Source organism: Rhagoletis zephyria, unplaced genomic scaffold (assembly GCF_001687245.7).
Source record: "Rhagoletis zephyria isolate East Lansing unplaced genomic scaffold, Rhagoletis_zephyria_1.1 Rzeph_scaffold_00008, whole genome shotgun sequence".
NCBI classification, from domain to species: Eukaryota; Metazoa; Arthropoda; class Insecta; order Diptera; family Tephritidae; genus Rhagoletis; species Rhagoletis zephyria.
The window spans coordinates 991,175-1,016,916 of record NW_016157092.1 but is presented as its reverse complement, the minus strand read 5'-3'; the positions used below and the strand labels follow the sequence as shown (position 1 = coordinate 1,016,916).

At 33.8% G+C, this 25,742-nt stretch overlaps 2 protein-coding genes across 2 annotated transcripts in view; both read right to left on the bottom strand.

Moving 5' to 3' along the window:
• Positions 1 to 96: 96 nt before the first annotated feature.
• On the bottom strand, positions 97 to 1,436 carry LOC108358017 (uncharacterized). The gene is made up of 2 exons (XM_017609136.1): positions 1,269 to 1,436; positions 97 to 1,050 (listed from the first exon to the last, which is right to left on the bottom strand). The coding sequence occupies exon 2, from the start codon at positions 1,048 to 1,050 to the stop codon at positions 97 to 99; it is 954 nt and encodes a 317-aa protein (XP_017464625.1). The 5' UTR covers positions 1,269 to 1,436.
• A 16,613-nt stretch (positions 1,437 to 18,049) lies between these two features.
• heph (polypyrimidine tract-binding protein 1 heph) overlaps positions 18,050 to 25,742 on the bottom strand; it is a 422,821-nt gene continuing 415,128 nt past the window's right edge. The window contains exons 14-15 of the mRNA XM_017609147.1: positions 22,115 to 22,192; positions 18,050 to 19,638 (exon numbers count right to left, since the gene is read on the bottom strand). Of these exons, the coding sequence (XP_017464636.1) occupies positions 19,506 to 19,638; positions 22,115 to 22,192 (211 nt within the window). The 3' untranslated portion in view covers positions 18,050 to 19,505. The remainder of the gene's footprint in view (positions 19,639 to 22,114; positions 22,193 to 25,742) is intronic.

Here is a 25,742-nt window from a genome sequence, read left to right as displayed (position 1 = left end):
TCAAAGCATACTGAGCATCTTTCTCTTTGACACCATGTCTGAAATCCCACGTGATCTGTCAAATACTAATGCATGAAAATCCTAACCTCAAAAAAATCACCCGTTATGTTTATTAAGCATCGTAATAACTTGACGAGAATTTTTTATTGCCTTTAATGCTAAACCAAGTGTTAAATTTTTTGCTGGTTTACATGCGCCCTTAGTGACTGCGTAAATTATATCACTGCAAATTGATATAACTTGTGTTGTAGCCTGGGTTGAGTTTTTCTCAGAAAAGTGAGGACCTTTAATAAGATTACACATAAAATCAAATAATAATGGTGGGATTTCACATTCCCCGCGGATGACGTCTTCTGCTGTGAGGCGTTTAGGCAATCGTTTCAATTCAATTTTTTTTATACAGTTTCTTAAGTGAAATGAAACATCATCGAATTTCTCTTCGTTTTTCTTCACCAGAAATGCTGCATTATTAGCCATAACTGAAACGTCGATGTCTGCCTTATATATAATTTTTTTATAACGTGGACCTTTCGATGCTTCCATTATTAAAGTATCACCAAATTTGTTAAAGATTTTTTTTCCCAGCATTTCAGATCGGTAATCCTCAATATCAACGAGATCGATTGTATTTTTTCCAAATTCTAATAATAGAGCTTGATATCTTAAAACTAATTGAGAGAAGTACATTACTCGATTATTTTCAATTATTTCATTTGAAATAAAATCGGCAATACATTCAAAAGCTTGTTTATGCAGGTTTCGATAAGTATGCCAACTGGAATCTGAATGATGATCATCATTTCGTTTTTCTTTCGTTAGAAAAGAAGCATAACAGGGTTTATGATAAGCTATCGGAAGATTCTTCAGCTTTAAAAGAAACTCACGATCACCCAAGCTTTCTGCTACATTTTTCATTCTTTCACACAGCTCATTACTCGAGGAAATTATTAGATTGAGGACTCGCTTTCCTGATTTTTTCTGAATCTGGTTGCAAAATATACAACAGACAACTTGGCCAGCAGATGTAGATGATGTTGAAGTTGACGGCATCTGAAATGAGTAGAAAACTTTTAAGTTTATAGTTTACGATTATAAGATTTTCAAGAATGAAAGAAGAAGAAATTTATTATCAATTGAAAAAAAAAAAATTATACATGCAGCAAGAGTAAAATATATAACATAGATAGAGAAATTTATATTATAAGATCTATCTAATACTGTTCTTCAAAAATATTTAAATGATTCAGTAGCAAATAATAAATGATTACCTCGTTCAAATCTTCAGAATTTGCAATATTTTCTGTATTATTTTCGTCATCTTCAAGAGCTGTTGTCTCAGGAGGTTCATTATCACTAGAATTAAGACTTCTTGAGGTCGTTGGGAGCTACAAAAACTAAATAAAAATAGTTATATAATGAGAATGAAAATTTCAATTGGGGTATTCACACCTGCCTGGTTATCAGGTTATCTAGTTAAAAATTATTAGTCTGTAGTGTATTTTGTTTTTGTAAACTGAGTTAAAAATATAACCACATAACCAGATAACCTGATAACCAGGCAGGTGTGAATACCCCAATTGAAATTTTCATTCTCATTATATGTGTGAATACCCCAAATGTTATTAAATCAATTCACATGATTTAAGGAAATTTTCTCATTGTTAAAATGTTTATTTATATTAAATTTGTAAATTAATGGACATAAATTTCACAAAAATCAGCTAAAACAAATTCTATAAATTCACTAAATTTTAAAATATTCAGAAAACTTTTAATAAAAAAGTCTACGTTTACAAGAGCAACATACATATATGAAATTGAATGTACGGCTTATCTTTAAAACAAAAATCGATATGAAAAAATAGCTAATTGTAAATATTTAATAAGTATAAACAAAAACTTTTACTTACTTCATAATTTAAAATTTAATTTAAATTACGAAATTTTCAAATTCTTTTTTGTATTTTTGTTTTAAAACTGTTACTTTGTTGTAACACGTGGAGCGATAACCAATAAGATCCAACGATTCTTTGCTTAATTGAATATCTCCATACTTAAACTTTTGTTTAAGCGTTCCACGTATTCCAAAATTTCATGATATACTATTCCAACTCTTGCCATGAAATCAACCCAGATTTGTTGTTTTTCTTCTTTCTTCAGTCTTGACAAACTCGACTGAGCCGCGAGAGGAATACATTTTTACTCAATTCGATTTCAAGTTTAACAAAAACGTCTTCGAAAATTGGTATTCTGAGTTTAGGTCGAATCGAAAGAAGAAGAGGAGGAGAGAAAATATCTTCGAAATCAGCCGATTGCCTGGGAATGTGTGAAATCGAAACTAAACAAAAGAAATAATTGCCACCAAACTATAGCAACTTATGAAATTAAAATTTGTAAGTACTTTGAAAATAACCAAATATATCCAACATTATTGTTATTTAAAAATAAAATCCTTTCTTAATTTAAGTGGAAACATAATTATAAGAGGAGAACGAGTCCCAGATTGCTGAAAGCTGAAAGGCGCAGATTTAGGGACATGTTTGATCCTTTTCAGACGAGTGAAGAATTATGAGAAATTCATCTTGAACTGCATTACTCATCGCTCAAATCCAGTGAAATTATAAACGTTGTTTGAGCGCTCCACAACATTTGCATTTAGTACAGAGTGGAAGATTTGAACGCAAATGAATTCGATTTTGAAACACGTCAGGGGTAGAGGAAGAACAAAGCTTATCCTTCCATACCAAATCGTATTCGAGACAACATACGCACCTCTTTTTAAAAAGTTAGTAAAAACGAGTACAATAATAAAAACATATTTTTTATGAATGTATATAAAAAGAATAAATTGTATTCAGTGCATCTCACTGTGTCTATAGATAATGAAAACAAAAACGCCTGGACTTCCTCCTTGAAAACCGCAATAGCCCTTTTGGTTGCCATTATTTGAGAAAATTTTTCGTATTGCCCGTATTGCTGCTCGCGAAAACACATAAATCGAGAAAATTCATTAATGATGACCTTTACAATCATGCACACTATATTTTACTTAATTTTTTAATAAAATTTTAATATTTGAACCCACGAAAACAGCAATCGAAACGTTCTCCGTCAAGAAATTCGCAACTTAGAAAAACGTAACTACGATCGAAATGCAGAATAGGTATAATCGTACATTTCGAAGATTGATCGAAACGAAACGGAACACTGAGGGAAATAATGCATAGTAAAAATTAATACTTTATATTTGATTATCGTTTAAAAATATTCGAATTTAAAAATAATATTTTCATACAAAATTTATTACGCACGTATTTGACTGTTCACATCTGAGTATATATATGAGTGTACATAGGCAGCCCAAGCATGCAGAGCGCCGCTCTGAGAGCGGTGACAACACACACATTCATACATAGTACATGTTTATCCGTACAAATCGCGTGCTGGTGTTGATGGATATATTCAACATTTGAAAGCAAATTTATATGCCTGGGTGTAGCTGAGTGCGCAAAGATGCATGCCATAATTTGTTGAAATCCAGAGATGGTCAGGGTTCGATAACCACTGCAGTCAACATGCAAGTTAAATATATTTTTTTCTTTAGTTTTTGGATTGTTTATTCACTTCACGGATGCTTTTTCAGAACGAACGCGGTCATTTTAATATGCGCGTAATTGAATTGAATATTTACCAATATACAGTACTTTCGTTTACGTTTATATTGAGATCAATTACGTTTCTATTTGATTTGAATAACCGAGCATCGCATATTTTGTGTGACGGTGGTGTCTTCTTCTTCCTCTTCTTTTTTGGCGCTGTAACCACTCAGCAAAGCACACCAGTCGTTTCTCCTCTATGCCAACTGACGCCAATTGGAAACGCCAAGTGAAGCCAAGTCCTTCTCCACCTGATCTTTCCATCGCAGTGGGGGCCTCCCTCTTCCTCTGCTACCACCAGCGGGTTCCGAGTTGAATACTTTCAGAGCTGGAGCGTCGGTGTCCATTCGAACGACATGAGCAAGCCAGCGGAGCCGCTTTATTTTAATTCGCTGCACTATGTCCATATTAGGGTGGCCAGATATTATAGTGACATAATCACTACAGTTGGGATCAAAAATCAGTACAAAGCCATAAAAGTCAGCTCATTTTTAAGCGTATTTTTTATTACTAACAATATAGCAACCAAATAACAGCCCATTAATTTAACCAAAAATAACGAATAGGCTTTTAAATACATATAGTGTAATCAATATAAAAATTCATTACTTTAAAACAAATCAGAGGTATTACGTATGTATGTACAGCTGTGCTCACGAAAATAGTAGTAAAATGTATTGACGGGTTTTGAAATTTTTTCTTTCCTTACTTAATTTAATTTTTTTATAAAAATATAGTTAATTCTATAACAAAAGACAAGTGAGTTGAAGTCTCAAACTTCCTGGAAAATTTATAAAAATTGAGAAAATTAAAAAAAAATTGTAGCCCATTCAGTTTCACTAGAAGACGAGCTCGAGTCAGAATCTGTTTGCATATTTTAAGCTACAAATTTAAAACATATTTAGTTGGTGTGCTTATTAAATACAACATTCACATTCAAAGCTACATATATCATATCCAAGAGTCGGTAGTTTGCACCATTTCCAAATGTTTAGAACTTACATTGCACCGTAGCAGTAGTCGTCTTAAGCTTGACATACTGACAGTGGATGTTTAATTATAATCAAAACATTATCTCTTATTGTCATGTTCTCAGTGTACTTAATATATGATTAACTCACCACCACCTTTCATAAGATTTATTAATGGCGAAACCAGCTTTTCCTGCCAATCCTGTAAAACCTGCAAATTGTGAAGTTGGGTTGGGTTGAATCCAAACAGTTGTTATTTTGCGAAATCCTATGAAACGAAACCATTGCAAGCTGACACCTTTTTAATAATAGTTTCAATCTGCTCACACGTATGAGTTGTCAAATCCATTGTTTTGAACATGTAAACCTTAAGCAAATGTCAATTACACCAATTTACAAAAGTATTTATTAAATGTAAAAATCAGTACAAACTCAAAAAATCAGTAAATTTTGCTTACTGATTTCGGGCTCTTAAAAATCAGTACAATAGAAGAAAATCAGCACATGTACTGATTAAATCAGCGCATCTGGCCACCCTAGTCCATATCGTTGTAAGGCTCATACAGCTCATCGTTCCATCGTCTGCGGTACTCCCCGTCGCCAACGCGTAAGGACCCTTAAATCTTCCGCAAATTCTTTCTCTCAAACACTCCAAGAGCCGCCACATCGGATGTTGTCATTGTCCATGCTTCTGCGCCATATACCAGCACGGGCATGATGAGTGACTTATAGAGCGTGGTTTTAAGTCCAAAGTAGCACTTGTTGGCAAGAGTGATTCTGCGTTGGATTGTAATGCTGACATTATTATCGGTGTTAATGCTGGTTCCCAAGTAAACGAAATTCTCCACTTTCTCGAAATTGTAACTGTTAACAGTGACGTGGGTGCCAAGGCGCGAATGTGCTGACTGTTTGTTTGATGACATGAGACACTTCGTCTTGTCCTCGTTTACCACCAGACCCATTCGCTTTGCTTCCCTGTCCAACTTGGAAAAGGCAGAACAGACTTCGCGGTTTTTGTTGCCGATGATGTAGATGTCGTCTCTTATTATCTCCTCCAAAATCAGATTAAAGAAGTCACATGAAAGGGAGTCGCCCTATCTGAAACCCCGTTTTGTGGCGAACGGCTCGGAGAGGTCTTTCCCAATTCTGACGGAGCTGGTGGTATTGCTCAACGTCATTTTATACAGCCGTATGAGTTTTAAGGGGATGCCAAATTCTGACATAGCGGCGTATAGGCAACTCCTTTAAGTGCTGTCAAAAGCGACTTTAAAGTCGACGAAGAGGTGGTGAGTGTCAATCCTTTTCTCGCGGGTCTTTTCCAAGATTTGGCGTATTGTGAATACCTGGGCTACGGTGGATTTGCCAGGTCTAAAGCCACACTGATAAGGCCCAATCAGTTCATTGACGGGGGGCTTCAGACTTTCACACAATACGCTCGATAAGACCTTGTAACCAATGCTTAGAACGCTGATCCCGCCGTAGTTGGCGCGAATGGCGGGGTCACCTTTCTTGTGGATTGGGTAGAGCACACTTAATTCCAGTCGTCGGGCATGGGTCCATCTGACCATATTCTGCACAAGAGTCGATGCATGCACCTTATTAACTCCTCGCCGCTGTAGCTCAGCTGGCAGGCTGTCAGCTCCAGCGGCTTTGTTGTTTTTCATCCGCGTTATTGATATACGTACCTCGTCATAGTCAGGTGGTGAAACGTCGACTCGGGTTCTTCTTCCCCACAACTTCCCGTGCTACTACCATTTAGTAGGGTGGAAAAGTGTTCCCTCCATAATTTAAGTACGCTCTGGACATCAGTTACTAGGTCGCCATTATTGTTCTTACAGGAGTGCGCCCCGGTCTTTAAACCTTCCGTAAGTCGCCTAACTCTCTGGTAAAATTTTCGGGCATTCCTCCTGTCGGCCAGCATTTCAAGCTCTTCGCACTCACGTATTTCGGCCTCTCTCTTCTTGTTGCGGCAAATACGTCTCGCTTCCCTCTTCAGATCCCTATAGCGGTCCCACATAGCGCGCGTTGCGCCCGATCGCAGCGTGGCCCTGTAGGCGGCATCTTTTTTCTCTGCAGCTTCCTGACACTCCTCATCGTACCAGTTGTTCCTTCGGGCTCGCTGAAATCCGACTACTTCTTCGGCGGCGGTACTTAATGAGCGGGAAATGTGGTTCCACTGCTCGCATATGTCGGTTTGTTGAAGAGTGCTCTCTGAGAGCAGGTGTGAGAGTCGAGTAGCGAAAGCGCTGGCTGTCTGTTGTGATTGCAGCTTTTCGACGTTAAGCTTTCCTTGCATATTTGGGCGCACATTTTTTGCTGCACAGAGGCGGGTGCGTATCTTGGCTGCAACACGATAGTGGTCCGAGTCGATGTTTGGGCCTCGGATTGTGCGTACGTCTAAAACACTGGAAGCGTGCCTTCCGTCTGTCACAACATGATCGATTTGGTTTCTCGGTTTGGTTTTTCGATCCGGAGACAGCCACGTAGCTTGATGGATCTTTTTATGCTTGAACCTAGTACTACATACTACCATTTTTCGGGCCCCGGCGAAGTCGATTAGCCTCAATCCGTTGTCGGACGTTTCGTCGTGGAGGCTAAATTTTCCGACGGTGGTTCCAAAGATCCCATCCTTGCCCACCCTGGCATTGAAGTCGCCAAGCAGGATTTTGCAAGAGATCCTTGGATGCGTCATCCTTCTCTTCCGTCGGGGCATGGGCGCAGATGAGCGAGATGTTGAACAACTCGGGTGAACGACAGTACTCGGCGACGGAGTCTCTCTCCCACCACAAATCCAACTCAGAATTTGCGCTCCTTTACATGGCAGCTGTAGCAGACGTCGCAGGGCCCAGACATTGCTTGCCTTGCCCCGTCCAACGCATTTCTTGGATGGNCTCGGGTGAACGACAGTACTCGGCGACGGAGTCTCTCTCCCACCACAAATCCAACTCAGAATTTGCGCTCCTTTACATGGCAGCTGTAGCAGACGTCGCAGGGCCCAGACATTGCTTGCCTTGCCCCGTCCAACGCATTTCTTGGATGGCGGTGATGTCAGCTTTTGTCCTTACGAGGACATCAACCAGCCGGGCAGAGGCACCTTCCCCATTAAGGGTCCGGACATTCCAGGTGCATGCCCTCAAATCGTAGTCCCTTAAACGTTTGCCGTGGTCGTCATCATAAGGGGTGGTCTCATCCGAGGCTTTGCCTTGCTTCTTCACTGGATCTAATGAGCGTAAATAAAATTATGACGGTGGTGTCAGTCTTTAGTTTTATGAGAAAGTCAATCAGCCGGACATTCCAGGTGCATACCCTCAAACCATCTTAATCTTAAAAAGTTTGCCATAATCGTAATCTTGTTTAAACTTTTCGTTTGAAGGATTTTTACGTGGTGGGTAGCTAGCCCTGCGTAAAACTACATTCTGTGGCTTCACAAATTTAATGAACACATTTATAAAACGTGCAGCCAGCGCCTGGACAAAAGCATGCTTGCAGCTGCACCTCCTGGTGAAGAGACGCTGTTGACTTCGATTATCGATTATCCATGGTATTTTCAATTTCTCGTTCATTAAGATAGTTCTAATTGTTTTAAGTCGCTCATCCTTCTACAAACAAACAGTTGTAGAAGGATGAACGACTAAAAATTGTTCACAGTCGCTTATTGAACGGGAAATCCACATTTATAATACCATGGAAAAGCGATAATCGAATAACTAACAGTTGTTTATCTACTACTAGATGACACTCGCAATAGGGGTGACTTTCATTTACCGACGAACTAAAGTTTCCATACTCAACCTAATACCACATTTGAAGGCATCGCGTACCACCATAGGTATGTGCACCACAGTTTGAGAAACTCTGTGGCATTAATTTTTGTGGAAATTATTGCATTTGAATTACATATCGTCACCCGAAATTCAATAAAACTTAACAAACATAGTCGCTGAAATTAAACAAGTCGTAACTAATACAAAAAAAATTCAGTTCTTGATTGATATGATGGACTTCATCGAATTGCAACTCCCACATCGGTTAATAAAAAACCTTAGTCACGACTTTTTCCATTTCAGTTACGATGTTGTTACGTCTTTTTGCATTTCTGGTGACGATATGTGTGTATGTATCTTCTCTTTCTACGTTTTCCCCCCTTAGCTTTTCATAAAATAACCGCAACTCCGTTTACTCTCCCAAAATGTAAATAAGCTATTTTGATATTTTTCAACACATTTTATGTTTTATTTGCAGAATAGTTTCATTTTGAAATACAAGAATTTTTGAAATTAGAAAAAATTCACCTTAAAAATTAAAGTTGTATGCAATAATGTAAAATATACATTTATCTTTATCAAGTGCAATTATGCGTCAGTTATTTCATAAAAAATATTCCTTTGCAAGCAACTAAGATAAAATTGATTGCGATAAAACTAAAAAAAAGTGAAGACACATTAAAATATAGGAAATAGCTTAAAAACATATGTACGTTCACTTTATAATTGAGTAAAATAAATGTTTTGAAAAAACACACACCTCCATCATAAGAAGAGAAGCAACTAACAAATTTTTTTTTTCATGTGTTCACATTTTCTCCATATTCGAATTACTGTTTTCACATCCATATCATTCAGCGACTTTTCACCTTTCGCATTTGCTTTTGTTTCATTTTTATTTAGACTTTTCATCTAACTTCCCGACGCTCTTCAATAGTTTCCATTTTAAATATGCAACTGCCATTTCAACAAAAATCATTACAATTAATAATTTTGTTTTTATTTGCTTTGTGTTTTGATATATATATTTTTTTGTTTTGCTTGTAATTCAATTAAATGTATGTATGCCTTATATGGCTACGCGTTAAACTAGACAAAAAGTAGATTATATTTAAACTTAACAAATATTACGCTCATTTTAAATGTTTACATACGTATGTATGTATAAATATATTTCAATAATTATAATGAAATTTTTAATGAATATAAGGTATTGTGCATTTTTATTTAATTTTGCGCATTTTTTTCTTAGGAAAGGAGTGACGTTTGAAAATAAAGCCACCGTGAATATTAATTTTAATTAATTAATTAATTTTTTAATCTTTCTGAGGCGAAATTCAAAGCATTTTTCAATGCCGCCATAGGTGGCATTTTCCACTGCTTATTTATTGTTTTTTTTTCCGCTACTCCTAGCGTTCGCGCTAAACAAATTCGCATACGTTATTTGCCATATTAAAAAAAAACCTTACACTTAACGGTATCAAACTTAATATGACGATATAAAAAAAAGTAATATTTATAACCATACGAGCAACATTAATAATAACCATAAAAAAGTGTAAACTTACAGGAAAAGTGTATAAACTGTAAAGTTGACTTAAACTTTTATGCGTTTCAAATTGTGCAACGAATGCGCAGCGCTTAATGGGAAAACATTGGTCGAACCGATAACGAGCAGTGGCATGCATATACATACATACATTTCTTCTTAATCTTCAATGGAGTCCTAAATTTGTTTATAATAAATTTAACACTTTTCTTTGCTTCATCTGTCTTTTATCCGTTTAATCTACGCAATTTTATTAATTTTTAATTTTTAGTGCGACAATTAATGATCACAAATAATTATGTAATTATTTAAAAATTCAACACAACAAATACTTTCTCGTTTTCATTACGTGAATGATTCTCAATTATGTACTACATACATTCTTTCGTAAAACATTTGTTCATTACCATTTCGAAAGTGAAGGACTTCTGTTTTTGCTTTTTATGTGTTTCCGAAAGTCGATTGATTTCCATGTCCTTCTTTTTGCGCACCTACTACGCATATTCTTGTGTGATCTGTCTTTGCATTTTCTTCTGTGTTTTTTTTTGCTTTAAATTTTTTTTCGATAACTGTTATTTAAGCAAAAAGCTCCAAATAAATACATATATATATATTTTAATTATAACCTTCGAATCTGTATATTCTCATTCCACTTATGAAAATCTAAAATTGTGTTATGATTTAATACGAAAATGCAGTTTTTAACTTTTTTTTAGTTTTTTCTAAACTTTTATTGGGTTCTTGTGGTATTTTTTCTGGGTGTATAATTTATTCTTTATTTAATTTTTTTTTTATTGATTGTGGTATTTTTACGATTCTTATTTTTAAACATTGATTTTGTCACAATAGTAAATTTTATTTTACTCTTTTATTTGTTTTGTTTTTGCACATACAATACACTTACATATGTGCATATGTACACTTTGGGTCAGAAATATGACATATATGTATGTTTGTATGTATGAATGTTTGCGGTGTTTCTCAGCTGTTGTTTTTTTCAAAGTTCGTAGTTTTTTTTCAAAACTGTACTATCGTTTTAGCTGCTCTTTTGTCGATTTGCTTCGTTTAAATATAAAGTAGATTGAAGATCACATACATAGATACTATTTAAATAATTTTTAGGGTAAATACGCGTGTAAGTATATATGTAAATGAGATGTAGAAAAATGTTTAGACATACATATGTATGTAAGACATGAATCTCTATATGAAAGTATATGCGTTTAATACGTGTTAATATGAATGTAAGTATATATACATTCATATATCCATTTGCAAATATATATGTACGCGTTTTAAGGTGCGTATCATTCTGTAGGTACCCAGCAGTGAAAAGCCATACCAGTTAGCAAAAAGCTACGAGCTAAAGCGGCGGTCAACGTGTTCGACAGTGTCGAACATCTTATGCGATCAGCAACATCTGCCTTTGGTGATAAAGCCAAAGCTAAACACATTAATTGCGGTTCCTATAAATGTCGGCTTGGGCGTCGCGTGAGGGCTAGCACTTCCGGTTCAGAGATTGCGAGTTCAAGTAAGTTATGTAATGTGAATTATTTCAACTCAAATGTAAATAAATTATAAATTGTTGAGTTTAATTTTATTTGAAAAAAAGAATACCATAAAAGTTATACATGAAATTTTCTTCAAATATTCTTCTTTTTAAAATATGACCTTTAAAAATGACGAAAAAATGCATTAAAATAAAAAATAAAATTGCTGCGCGAACTAGTTAAGTTGAGAAGCTAACTGGTCATAGTCTATATTCTAGTCCGCCACTAATGGCTTTACCTGCAGGGTATTCATGTTAAAGACTGTGTGTAGGTATGTAGTCATTGTTTAAGATTCGCTTCTGCTTCAGCTTGTCGCAAGCAAAGCGCTTTCTTTAGCTTAAGATATGTACATATGTATGTCTGTACGTTTGGGTAAATTGGCACAAAGATACGAGAATAGCATTCGAAATTTTTTAAAAAGCGAAACATAAATTTTCCGCACACTGTTGGCAGAAAAACGAACAGTCCGTTCCGAAAGAACTAACAAAAAAATTTAAACATTTTCGAACAATAAATGATCTACCGAGATTTCGATTAGCGGTTGATTATACTAAGAACATAATACGTTTTGAAGAGCATTGATATTTCATTGAGATCAATTTGAAAATGTTTTTCGTTAATTTTCCTATAGATGATTGCCAACGTTCAAATTGACTTTAAAAACGCTTTCTAACACTTTCACGAACCAATGCTAAAGTATTACATACATAAGTTCTGTACTTAAAATAAAAGTCGTCATGGTTGTTGTGGTTGGCGTGCTTCGTTTTTGTAAGTTACATTCTCTATTGTTTCTATTGTTTTTGTTTTTACTGCGTACGAGTTTTAAAAACATAGGAACTTTTTTACATACGTACATAGTTACTTGAAGCATGTCTACACATGCAGAGATTATCCTCATTTTCGAGCTAACTCACTAAACTGTGATTCAAGAAACAGAATACAAAATTCATCCCTTGCTAATAATGATGAAACAATCCCAGATTAAGCCGATAACTTTTCGTTGTTCAACCTAGTTTTATCGATTATTTTTGTGAAGAGTAATAGAAATATCAAATGTGAAAGTAGACACAGACGGAGGATAGCAAGAAAGACAGATGTGTAAAAGTATTTTCAATAAAATATTAATTTCGCAGAAACGGGCCTGATTGACATTGCATTCATCTGTAAACGTTCTTTTAGACTACCCTTAATTGGTTTTGAATTTGTAAACCGTAACGATTTTAATTTTGAATACAGTTATTTTGTATGTGGCTTATTTCGACTGCGGCATGCCAAGATTTTGTTGTATTAAAGAATACTTGCACTATAAAGTTTTTAAATGAATGGAAACACACAAAATGTACCTTCATTAACACGGATGGAGTGCCATAATTTGCTATAAAAATTTTAAAATGTTTTTTTATTTAATTCAAATTTTTTATTTTACATGAAAATACACCTTAACCCTTAAACAGCTGCATTCCAAAATATAAAAAAATAAAAAATTCTAACAATTCTGCTAAATCACGAAAAATGAACTCGCATGATTGGTGTCCTCTACTTCAACTACAACACTGCATTTTTGGTTGTTTTTCTCCTCCTATTGCATTGTATTTTCATCTAGTGTGTATGTATGTGTGATTGACTAGGCAACCTGCGATTATTGCAAATATGGCGTTCAGCTCAACTTTAAAGCGCATAATAAACTGTGGCTCCTTAAGTTTTCTGAAAAAAAAACTGAAAGCGACGCACCTCTTGGTTCAATAAATGCGTCACGAAAGTTTCGCCTTTAATTGTACCGCATTTACGTATGTGTGTGTATGTTTGTATGCAAGTGANATGTAAACGTTCTTTTAGACTACCTTTAATTGGTTTTGAGTTTGTAAACCGTAACGATTTTAATTTTGAATACAGTTATTTTGTATGTGGCTTATTTCGACTGCGGCATGCCAAGATTTTGTTGTATTAAAGAATACTTGCACTATAAAGTTTTTAAATGAATGGAAACACACAAAATGTACCTTCATTAACACGGATGGAGTGCCATAATTTGCTATAAAAATTTTAAAATGTTTTTTTATTTAATTCAAATTTTTTATTTTACATGAAAATACACCTTAACCCTTAAACAGCTGCATTCCAAAATATAAAAAAATAAAAAATTCTAACAATTCTGCTAAATCACGAAAAATGAACTCGCATGATTGGTGTCCTCTACTTCAACTACAACACTGCATTTTTGGTTGTTTTTCTCCTCCTATTGCATTGTATTTTCATCTAGTGTGTATGTATGTGTGATTGACTAGGCAACCTGCGATTATTGCAAATATGGCGTTCAGCTCAACTTTAAAGCGCATAATAAACTGTGGCTCCTTAAGTTTTCTGAAAAAAAAACTGAAAGCGACGCACCTCTTGGTTCAATAAATGCGTCACGAAAGTTTCGCCTTTAATTGTACCGCATTTACGTATGTGTGTGTATGTTTGTATGCAAGTGAGTGTGTGTTTACATTCTATTAAATCAATTCATGTTTCATAATTTCCTGTACTTTAATTTGTCTCTTTTTTCTAACACTTTGTTGTATACGAGAATATTATGACTGTTATATGTTTTTAGTTTATTTTTATCTTTCATCAGCTACGGTTTTTCGGCTTTGTAAATTTCATACATTTAAAATTTAATTCAATATTATTTTTTCAATCACCTTTTTTATACTTGCTAATTAATACACGTTCTAAACGATATTCTAAGTTTTTAAATATATGCTTGTATGTATGTGTGTATAATTTTTTTTTTCAAATATTTTATACTAGTTTTATAATTCCTGTTTAATTTTNCTTTTATCTTTCATCAGCTATGGTTTTTCGGCTTTGTAAATTTCATACATTTCAAATTTAATTCAATATTATTTTTTCAATCACCTTTTTTATACTTGCTAATTAATACACGTTCTAAACGATATTCTATGTTTTTAAATATATGTTTGTATGCATTTATGTATGCATGTATGTGTGTATAATTTTTTTTTTTCAAATATTTTATACTAGTTTTATAATTCCTGTTTAATTTTAAACTCCTTTCTTAGTATATGCATCAATACATTTTTGTTTTTGCATTGTTTTTATTTTGTTTTATTTTAGCTTTTAGGTTACTTAGTTAAAATGATTTGTGTTCAACGATTGTTCTTCAGTAGTTTTATATATGTATGTATATTAACAACCCTGTTCAGCTTTGTGTGAAAAAGATTGTTTGCAGTGGGGTCGGTTGGTTGGTCTGTGGTGATGTGTTTGTCTTTGATAGTTGCTATTAAATGGTGCTGATAAACAATTCAAATTTAAAACCAGAACTAGAAATTTGCGTCTCATCCCAAGTTTTATCGAGAAAAAAAACAAATCATTAGTTTCTGCCATTTTTGGCTCGTAGAATGCATATATGTATGTTTCTCAAATTCACTCTGAGTAACTTGTAGATCAAAATGAATAAGACAGCAATATGTGGACATATGCAACTCATTAAATTTTAGACAAAATCGGTTAAAGCATTAAAATATGCGATTTAACCCTGGCTCAGGTCTTTGTTATTATTGAGAGTGTGTGTTGGTGTTTATGTGTAAATTTGTATGCACTCTTTTATACTTTTTTTATAACCTCGAGTTACAATAAAATCTATTTTGTTCGCAGTTATTCAACAAAAAAACGCCGCAATTTAATATTTCAGTATTTTCGCATACTTCAATGCGGTTTCATACAACTATATCTATGTACATATATGTATGTATGTATGTATATACGTTAATAAATTTTAATACATTCACTTTTTCACTTATTGTTAGTATGTAGTATGTATATGTATAATATTGTATACTAAGTATTATTAAATTTTGTGTTCTTGTTTCTTCTTGTCTAATTACAATTCTTTTTTTTTAATTTAACTACAAATACACTCAAAAGTTAATGTTTTCCTATTATATTTTGAAATTCAATTTATGATATACATATGTATATATTCACACTTTTCGGTTGTCTATAATAACTAATTTTTGTTTTAATACATATGCATTTTCTGCAACATACGCATGTATATCGTAGTTTTCTGCTGAACACCAGTAAAGACCAATTTCCAGTTTGATTTCCATGTTGGTACTTGCAGTGCCTTAGTTACATACTACTATGTATGTGTGCCCCAGCTAGCCACGTATGCACATACATCTTTCCAAAAGCACAGCTCGTATGATCCTCCTCCTTCTCTTGGCTTATGATTTTTATGATTCTTTTTAAGATATTCCCTAATTCTTGCTCACTTTTAAGTGAATTTAATTGAGCTGATTGGCGATGCTATTGATGAATACATACATACATGTACATATGTACGCGTATGTAATTAGTTTTACAGTTACGTTTAATCCTGTTTGTGTGTCTGTTAGTTTTATGCTGATTTCTGCTTTTCGAATAGTCGTTGAGTACCGGCTGCTGTTTGTTTACCTTTTCTTCTTAAGCTTTAAGCTTGCGATTACATAGCAACACATTTTTTGTTTACCATAAAGCGTGTTCTTGGAGAATTCAATTAGTTTGCTCGCTGGCATTTTAAAATGAAAGGTACGCCCAACAGCTGTATTCCCATTGTCTTTATGTAAATTACTCTTGAATAAATTTCTAGATGCCACTAACGATTTAAAAGATATAGAACATTGCGATTTTAAGGGAACGGCAATCTATGCTTTACATACCCTATAAATATATCCACAAATGTAGGAGTAAACAGCAATTATCTTATAATCAAATGAATTAAAGTCGATTGTCTTATTTAAAAGTGCGAATGTATGAAGATTTTAGCTAAAAACGCCCCAAATGTTTTACGAAATAAATATGATTTAAATGAATTTTAAATGTTTTTGTCCAAAGAAATGAAGCTGCAATTGTTGAGATTCTAAACTAATAACCCCTTGGTCTACGTTTCAATCTAAAATGACGTCATGTATGTATATACTATCAATGATTCGATAAATATTTAGTTGGCTTCAAATTTGCTTCGTCTGCCTTTCCATACAGCTAGAAACATGGTAAGTAAATAGGGATCAGTATCTGCACACTAAATATATATACTGCTAGCTACATTGGAAATACTCATAGTTAGCCAGCCAGGGGCCTAAATTTATATTTTAAATTGCACTCTACAACAAAACGTTTATATACCATTGTGTCCTTCAACTTCGGATTTTCAAACGTATAGGCGCTCTTAACCGACACCGACGGCTGTGAACTTATCACTGCGAGCTTTTTGTGGGACTTTTCAAATACAAAAAACAGTATTTTCAAAAAAAAAAAAATCAAATAATTTTGCTAACACTTTCCTCACTTCACTGTCGCATAACTCAGTCCACCGCTTCACTTTCAGCTTCCCTCCTAAAGCTCTTTTATATTCAAATCAGCACTGCACTTTTCATAAGAGTAAATCTGTTTCAGTTTGTTTTTTATTGGCTTTTTCTTCTTATTCTAGGTTTACTAATAAAACGAACAAACTTGTTTTTGATTGATTTGCATAAAAATACATTCCACACTTCTTGTACGCATGTATGTATGTATATAATATAATATATACTGATCGGTACTTGTTCTGTTCATTTGCTTATTTATGCATATAAATTTGTTTATATTTTAATATTTTACTTCACTTTTCTTATGCTTGTATAAATTTTCCACTTTTGCTGCTGTTGCTGTTTTTAAATTTCTGTTCTAAGATTCGATTTTTAGTTCTTTTTTTTTGATTTTATAATGAATAATACTAAAAATGCAGCAACTTCAAGTTAATGTATGTATGTATTTTGTATGAAATAAAATCATCACTTTAAAATGTTTTTGTATTTTTATGGCCTTATTCATAAAAAAAGTAGCTTTAAAAAAGGTTTATAAACTGAAAAATTTATGAAAACGTCATTTTATATAGATCCTTAAACCTACTATATTTGTTATGAATAAGACCATTAATGTTTTGAATATTATTATTTTTTCGTTTCCATGGTCCTCTGCAATAACACAACGCAAAACTAAAAAAAAAACTTCACTACTGTTAAGTGGCTCATGTCTCTATTCCCACTAAAGTAAGTAGTAATGTAATTAGTAAGAATTAGACATGGATTTGACAAGGATTAGACATATGAGGTCCTTAGCAGTTGTAAGAGATTTTTTTTTTTGAGTGTTGAGTTGTGTCGTTATTGCAGAGGAACATCGAAACTTCCAATCAGATATATTTTTGTAATTTTTGTTTTTAAATATGGAATTTTTCTTAAAGTTAAACTTGTAAACTCAGTTGCATACATCCCTATGTGTGTATGTGTGCTGGCATCAGCTGATTATCATATGCATGTATATTAAACACACATACGTACTTACATACTTAAAAACATGCACTTTTTATTTATGTTTTACTTTACTTTGCTGTAATTCCTTGTTGCTACTGGTTTATTACATTTTTTACTTAGGATTCCTTGTTTTCCTTTGATGTACATTTGTATGGGTGAATGTATGTATGTATGACGCTTTTGCATGCGCATCTGTGTTTGTATGTATTTCACGCATTTCTTAGTAAATTTCCTTCAACTTTCGACGCTTACGGCAATGGTATTCTTATTAAATAATTAAATGTATGCATCTTTTGTTCAATAATATTTAACTTTCACTTTGTCTATAATTAAATATTTCATATTGTATAAGTATATAATTTATGTTTGTTCTAAGTGTATGTAATAAGAATTTTAGTAATAACATTTATCAGCAAAGACATAAACCAGCCAAATTGTATTCCTAGTCTGGGAACTCCCTCTCTCTCTACCAGTTAGTTCATATGTTAATTCTTTTTAATTATCTCGTGTTTTGTCACTTAGTCAGTTGCAGTTTCTTTACTTATACATATGTTGTGTATTTTTTTTACGAAACACAGCTTTCTAAAATATTTTATCGCATTGAACATATATTTATGTATGTATCTACTTAAGTTTTCATTTCACCTTCTTCATATCTTGTACCTCCTATACTAATAAAAAAAGAGTACAATAAATTTGCATTTGTATAATTTTTAAATTTGCTTTGAATTTTACTCTTGCATTTTGCGAATATCTGATTCATTATCCGTTATTTACTTAAACACCTTCTCTTTTACATAACTGCGACTTCTCATCTAAATTCAGCTCATACATACAATACATATTTATTATAAGTTATTTTTTATTTAATCTGAATTTGAATTTCTGCTGCGCTTACATAAAATATACTATACAATACATATGATATTCTTTAAATGTGATTTTTTTTTTTTAAATTACACCAAAGCTATTATTTCTGCAATTGTAGTTTTACATACTATGGTTTATGGTAGTTTAAAATGGTGGGTGGGTAGTTTATTGGGTTTTTGAAATTTGTGTGCAATTTTTTGTATGCATTTTTAGTTTGCGAAAAATTTCTTCAAAAAAATATTTTCTTCGGATTTTATCTATATACGTATGTATGTGTGTATATAAAGTATGTTGAGAGATTATCACTAATTCAATTAAAAGAATGATTACAAATGGTAGCAATAATTTCCTGAATAATAATAATGTTAAAAAAGATATAGTGAGCGACAAAACATGTAAATATCAATTCATCTATCAGTTAGGCTGTGTAGAGATAGTTGTTGTTGATTGTTGTTGAGTCTAAAGTTTAGTAAAATCTGTATACTACAAATTTTTTTGTTGTTCATTTTCTTCTGGAGTGGTAAAATTGGGTTTAGGTTATGTAATTATCCTTGCTGATTCCTTGTTCTTTATTTGTTGTTGCTATTTGCTATTTGTTTGCTGACTTTTACGATTTTTCTGCGGTCGTTCTTGGATTCATTGCGAAATGACTATTGTATGTATGTAGCTTGAGTTAAGGGTCTCCATTGATTTCTGCTGCTGCTGAAAATCTACTGTTCTTATTTATTTTTCTGCTGATAATGTAATGATTTCCTCAGTTCCTCAGTATTGCAGCTAAAATTATTTTTATATTAACAAAGTAGCTGCGGCTTAGATATTCGACTTGGAGAAACTGACGCGCAAGTGGTTCGACTCCGATAGCTGATGATTGTGCATTTTGATGAGCGCCAAAACGGCATCTTCCACCGATGAGAGCTGGAGTAGCGCCATTTTGCGGTCCTTGCTGCAAATTGGATGGATAAAAAAGTATTTTAATTAAAAATCAGCATTTAAAAATATTAATATAATCATATACTATTCTTAATACAGTACTTACTGAAGATCTCTTTTCAAGAGATGCGAAATACAATGTTCTACATAAGTACTTACTGTCATATCGACGGCTGAGTGGAACTGACTCGGCAGCCTACTCAAAAACGCCCTATCTCAGAAAATGACTCAAGAACGTCCTACTTCAGAATTTGATTAAGGAACGCCAAACCTCAGAATGTTGTGCAACGGAAGATATATTATATATGCTGATATAGGGCATTTTTGAATCGGCGGCTGAAATAGGGTGTTCTCAAACGAATTTTTGAGATAGGCGTTTTTCACGCAAATTCTGAAATAGGGTATTTTTGAAAAAAATTTCTGAGATAGGGTGTTTTCGAATCGGCTGCTGATATAGGTCCATCTTCCACTCAGCCGTCGATATTGAGATGATTTGAGAGATATATTCAAAAATGGTCATCAATTTGCACATATTTGCAACTACATATTTTGTGCAAAATAACTCCCGATAAAGTTAGCCGATTAGGACATATTGTTAAATCTATTTAGAATACTGCTTTACTTCTTTATTATTTGCTTTCGTATTCGCAATCAGGGCGAAGCTTTTACATAAGAAATTACTACACCGTGCGACAAAAACCAAAAATGATTAAAACACACGAAAAAATCAATATATTCACAAAACTAGGAGCCAAATATAGTAAAAGTCGTTTTTAATTTTTCTCTCTAAATTCAGGATTTTTTTAAAGGACTTTGAAATTTCCTACCTTTATTAGTTTCAGATAAAAAAAATTTACACTTCTCTTATAAGATATTGATAGTTACAATATACATAAATGAAGATATTGGAATCATTATACTGTACAGCACTCATATTGTTACACTGAAAATAAAATCTGCGTAAATATAGCGAAAACTTGCGTACGTTTTACGAAAGTTTTCGTCATTATCAGCCACGAAAGTTTTCGTTGATTGTACAAAACCGTTTTCCTACATACTACGAAAATATGAGACATCAGATCTTAGTACATTTTACGAACGTATTTGTACTATTAACGAACGAATTTCGTACTACTTAATAAAGAATTTTGTACTATTTCTTTATTTTCTACGAAATTTTTGTAAAATGCACAAAATAGTATATTTAACGAAATTATTTTCCTAAAAACTGCGGTTGTTTCGTAGAACTTCCGATTGCTTTCATTCACCACCCTGTAAAAAACATAAGACGAATTATAATACAACTCTTTTACTTTGCTTTTATTCCTAATTTTAAGCATTTTTCTTTAACAAAATGTTTAGCAATTTTTTTATGTGGAGATGGTTGGCAGATTCGCAGCTGCTTAAATGTTTGTTTCCTTTCTCGACTATAAATTAAAAGAAAATTATAAGGCGTCTGAAAGGCAAGTTTCAGTGAAAAATCATACATGTACTTACTTAAAATTTCACTAAGTAGTGCGTCTGTTCCTGGCTTGGGCTTGCCGTTGATAGCTAACTGATGAAATTACCTATTTATGAAGTCCCACATTGCAGAGTATGCTTAAAAGCATTTATCCACAGCTTTAACATATAATTTTTTATTGTATTTTTATCCAGCAAAAGCTGCTTAAAGCTTTTAGAATTATATTATACGTCTCACAGTAGCCAATCAGTAGTTGGCAGCAATGACACGCAGTACATAAAAATATGGTGAAATATTAAACTGACGGTAATTTAGTATATTGTACGAAAATATTCGTCTGTTGAACGAATTTGGAACAAATGTTTCTGCATTTGTTCTATGTACGAAAGTATTAAGTAAATTGTACGAATACAGAATTGTAGATTCCGTAAATTTTAAAACCATACGTAAATATTACGAATGCCTTCGTACAATATACAAAATTATTCGTACAGAGATTTTTTCCGTAATTTACGAATGTGTTTCGTAAAATAAACGAAAAATTTCGTAAATTGTACTGAAAAAAGGCTTTACGAAAGTCCTTTCGTTATATTTACGAATGGTTCGTAAAATCTTGTTTCGTTTTGAAAAATGTGTTCGTATTATGAACGAAAGTTTCGTACATTGTACAAAAACCAAGACTTTTACGAAATTTTATTTTCAGTGTATTCTACAATGCACTGAATCTTTTGAATAATTTTTTTATTCAATCATATTCTAAAAATTCCAAAGTCCTTTTAAAACAATCCTGACATCAGAGTGAAAAACTAAAAATGCAGTTTTACTATAGTTGACCTGCAGTTTTGTAATATATTGATTTTTTCGTGTGTAAAATTCACTGTTGCACGGTGCTATCAAATGCTACAGGTATAACTTTGTTTTTGTACTACCGAGATAGTATTAGAAGACATGTTTTTTTCAATGTACCGTTTTCACAAAAAAAAGCAGCTATTACAAAATGAGGGAAAAATTATTTTTGAGTACTTACGGGAAAAATTTGAATGCCTTAACTTCAAAGTTGTTGGTGGTGAATGCTTCCTTGATGTCTTCCTCAGTGCACGATGATCTATTTGATATTAAAGAATTAAAAAAAAAAACTTAGTTAATTATTTCCTGCATGGTTATATCCTCGTTAAAAATTCTTAATGCATATTTATGTACGTATCACCAATGTATCTATCGAGCTCTATTTTCGGCATTTTTTATTTCTCCCTTAAACAGTGAAATAATTTATTGGGATTTAAATGGTCCCTGGTCAGATGAACATCTAACTAGAAACCCGTTTTTTTCTAACAACGATTGCTCCTTGGCAAGCAATGGAAAACCTCCGAAGGTATTTCTCCCTTGAAAAGGCTTCTCATAAAAATAACTAGCCGGTTGGAAGCGGCGTTAAACTGTGGGCCCCTCCAAAATGTTATTATTAAAGGCATAACAAGCGGGTCGCCGAGCTTCTCCTCCGATTTGTGGCGTGCGCATTGATATTGTTACACAAAGGAGAGGGACCAACAGTTTTACGCCGAATCCGAACGACGATTGTATTTTTATGAGAAGCTGTTTTTTACGGCAGTAATACACTCGGAGCTTTGCCATTGCCTGCCGAGGGGCGAGCGCTGTTAAGAAAAATAGTTTTTCTATATTTTTTTGCGATGCTGCTTTGACCAGGGCTTAAACCCAGGCCATGCAGGGTGGTAGCGCGCACTACGCAACATCGGTCGCCCTGAGAGGCAATTGATCGATCAAAATATTGGCAAAATATGTACACTGCCATTGAGCAGAACAAACTAAAAATAAACTTTAATTGCTTGGTGCATCTACTACATAGATTATCTACAAATTATCTTGCAAATGTCTGTTTAATTTCCAAACAACCAACACCAAAAACAACGACAATGGAACTACTAAATATATGTTATTTTATTTCGTTTTTGCAGTTGAAGTTACCGAGTTAATACACGCCAAATCTGTTTTTAAGTTATTATTTGTAAACATTTCTCTAAATCGATGAATAGAAAAACCGCATAAGAAATGCTCAAGAAAAGTTTATTGTTAAGCAGTACGGAGTTCATAAGAAATTCGCTACTATGGGTTTCTAAAGTTTGTTTGTGAAGCAAGAGCACAAGGCCCCCTTGTTTTAAATACACATATGCCCGTTCCATTATTTCATAAGAAAAAACTGAGACAGCAGGCTATGAAATATAAAATGTAACAATTCCTTGGACACTATTATTCACACACACGAAATGTAGCAATTTTTTTCTTGACCGTTTTCTTAAGAGGTGCGTACTTAGCTTTATATGTACATACATTGAAATTAGCAAAATAAGTTCGATCGTTAAAATTAAGCTTGGAAACCCTGAATAAGCAAAAAATTGCGACCCTGGTTATAACTCAGTAGTATTTATTACCTACAAATGTGCAACAAAAAAATTTCAATACATTTTCGCTTACGATATAATCGCAAATAAATAGGGCTCGATACGTGTGTTTGCAATTTTGTATCAATTTTTCTAGCTACTTAGGAATTTGGCATTATTCTATATTTGCCCTGTTGATCTTTTACTACTTTACTGTGTTCTGGCTTCGACAACTCTTTAAATTTCACGCACAAAATACATGTATCCCGCGTTCTAGCTCTTGAGCAGGTAAGTGCTTGTGAGTAACCAACCATATCAAGCTATTTACATTTGTTCGAATATCCACCCTCCACTTTTGTTGCCCAACAATTAACCAATTTTGTTGTCTTCGTTTATTATTACTTTTGGTGTTAAACGCTATACCTTCGTTGCGCGTTATGACACTTTTTGCTGGTGTTCAATGGAACACCTTCAGTACTCACGCAACGGGTGAGAACATTTTTAATAATATTGACGGCATGCGGTACTGGGTATTTAGTGCGATCCTACAGCCCTTCACTGTACACCGAGCAACCAAATACCGCCGCTATCAGCTGCACATTTGCTCCATAATTTCACAATTCATCTATTTTATATAAAGTTGTGCCGATTTCCCAGGTATCGTCAAAAATTGTCTGTAACAGAAGCTAGTGCTAAAATGTTAAAGTAATTTTTATTGACACAAACTGTGCGGGAAGGGAAGCATTTATTGTTAAGTCAACGTTCGCTTTATAACGGTAATTGTAATTGCAGCTGAAAAGTATGCAGAAGCAGTTGGAAGCGATGCTAAGGATAACAAGCAGCAGCAGGCAGCCAAGCGAAGCTCCTCAATATCATATTATAATAAACGTCGCCGCCCTGCTGAGTCCTTGTGCGGAACATCACCAACAGCATCAACGAAGAAAAATTCAAGTGTAAAATTCAATATGTTCGGTAGGAAAAGTGTGCTTTTATATTGAGCTGGCTAGATAGCTAATTCGCACCCTCTGTTCAGAAAAAATATATGTACGTATGTACATACATATACATATATGGTTTATGATCTATCATATCATATTATCATACCTTCAGATAAATCTTAAAGAATTCATAGATAAATCACTATTTCCTTATCCGGAGGTTGCCTCATTTTTCAATTCGAAATTTCTGAAGAAAATCCGTATAGAAACGAAAGTAATGCTGCGATGTGAAGAATTATTTTCAGACGTTTCATTAAGAAATCGTACAGAAATCTCTTCACGAGTTCGTGCCAACCTTTTCATATGATTTCCTTGAAGCTTCTCAACAAAATCGTTAAAGAATTTCGAATACACTTCAGCTACTCTTAATGATTTCGGTAAGACTTCGGGTACTTTGGTTTGGAAGGTCTTCACATATGCATGTATGTATTTATGTAAGGGTGACCGTTCTTTCCCAAGTTGTAGTTTTTGCTCTAAAATAAATTGTACAATCCAAAAAGCGTATACTTTAAAAATTAAATCGCGCTGAAATCAAGTTACTTTTCCCATGTAAATAACACGGGATTTTTGGACCTTTTGCGTTTAGTTTTCTTCTCTGGGGCAATGACAAATGAATATGTTTAAAGAGAATTCACTCTTTCGTGTGATTCAACGATCAATGCACTCCCCCGAAAGTCATTTAGCATTCAAATGGTGTTCATGCACTCAAAAAAAGGTCTCATCAGAACGATGCTATTTAGACATCAACGTGAAACTTTCGGGTATGTATTTATTTTTCCCCATTAATCATCTTATCTAAATCATAGTTTTCATTGTTAAATTGAAATATTTTTCGTTGTTACATTGAAATTTTGGCTATGCAGGCCTCAATCTGATATTGTAAAGGAAAAAAAAATTATGTTTTTACAAGCTTTTATTTAACTTGCTCTGTATCTACTGTACTGGAGTGCAATGGGGTATAGTCATTGCGCTGGGTATGCAGTTACAGTTGCATGGCTATACTCAATCCCGACTCTTGCGTCCTCGTTCGCGCACTCCTGGCAACGTGAGCAACCCATGTGCGAGATGCGGTAACCAATCCGAGTGGAGCCTTGGGTCACGGCAGAAAGAGAGGGAGCTTCGGTGGGGCCACTCTGACTTATTCGGTTTAAGGGCTCACTGAAGTCTGCAGCGTCTGTTCACCAGTAGGTGCGGCTGCAAGCGGGTGTCTGCTTGGAGCAAGCGGCTCGCTATATAAACGTGTATTTGGTTGCGAAACCACCCC

Bases quoted from the DNA above. Each gene is read 5' to 3' on its own strand.
- LOC108358017 (XM_017609136.1), bottom strand. From the start codon at position 1,050: ATGCCGTCAACTTCAACATCATCTACATCTGCTGGCCAAGTTGTCTGT.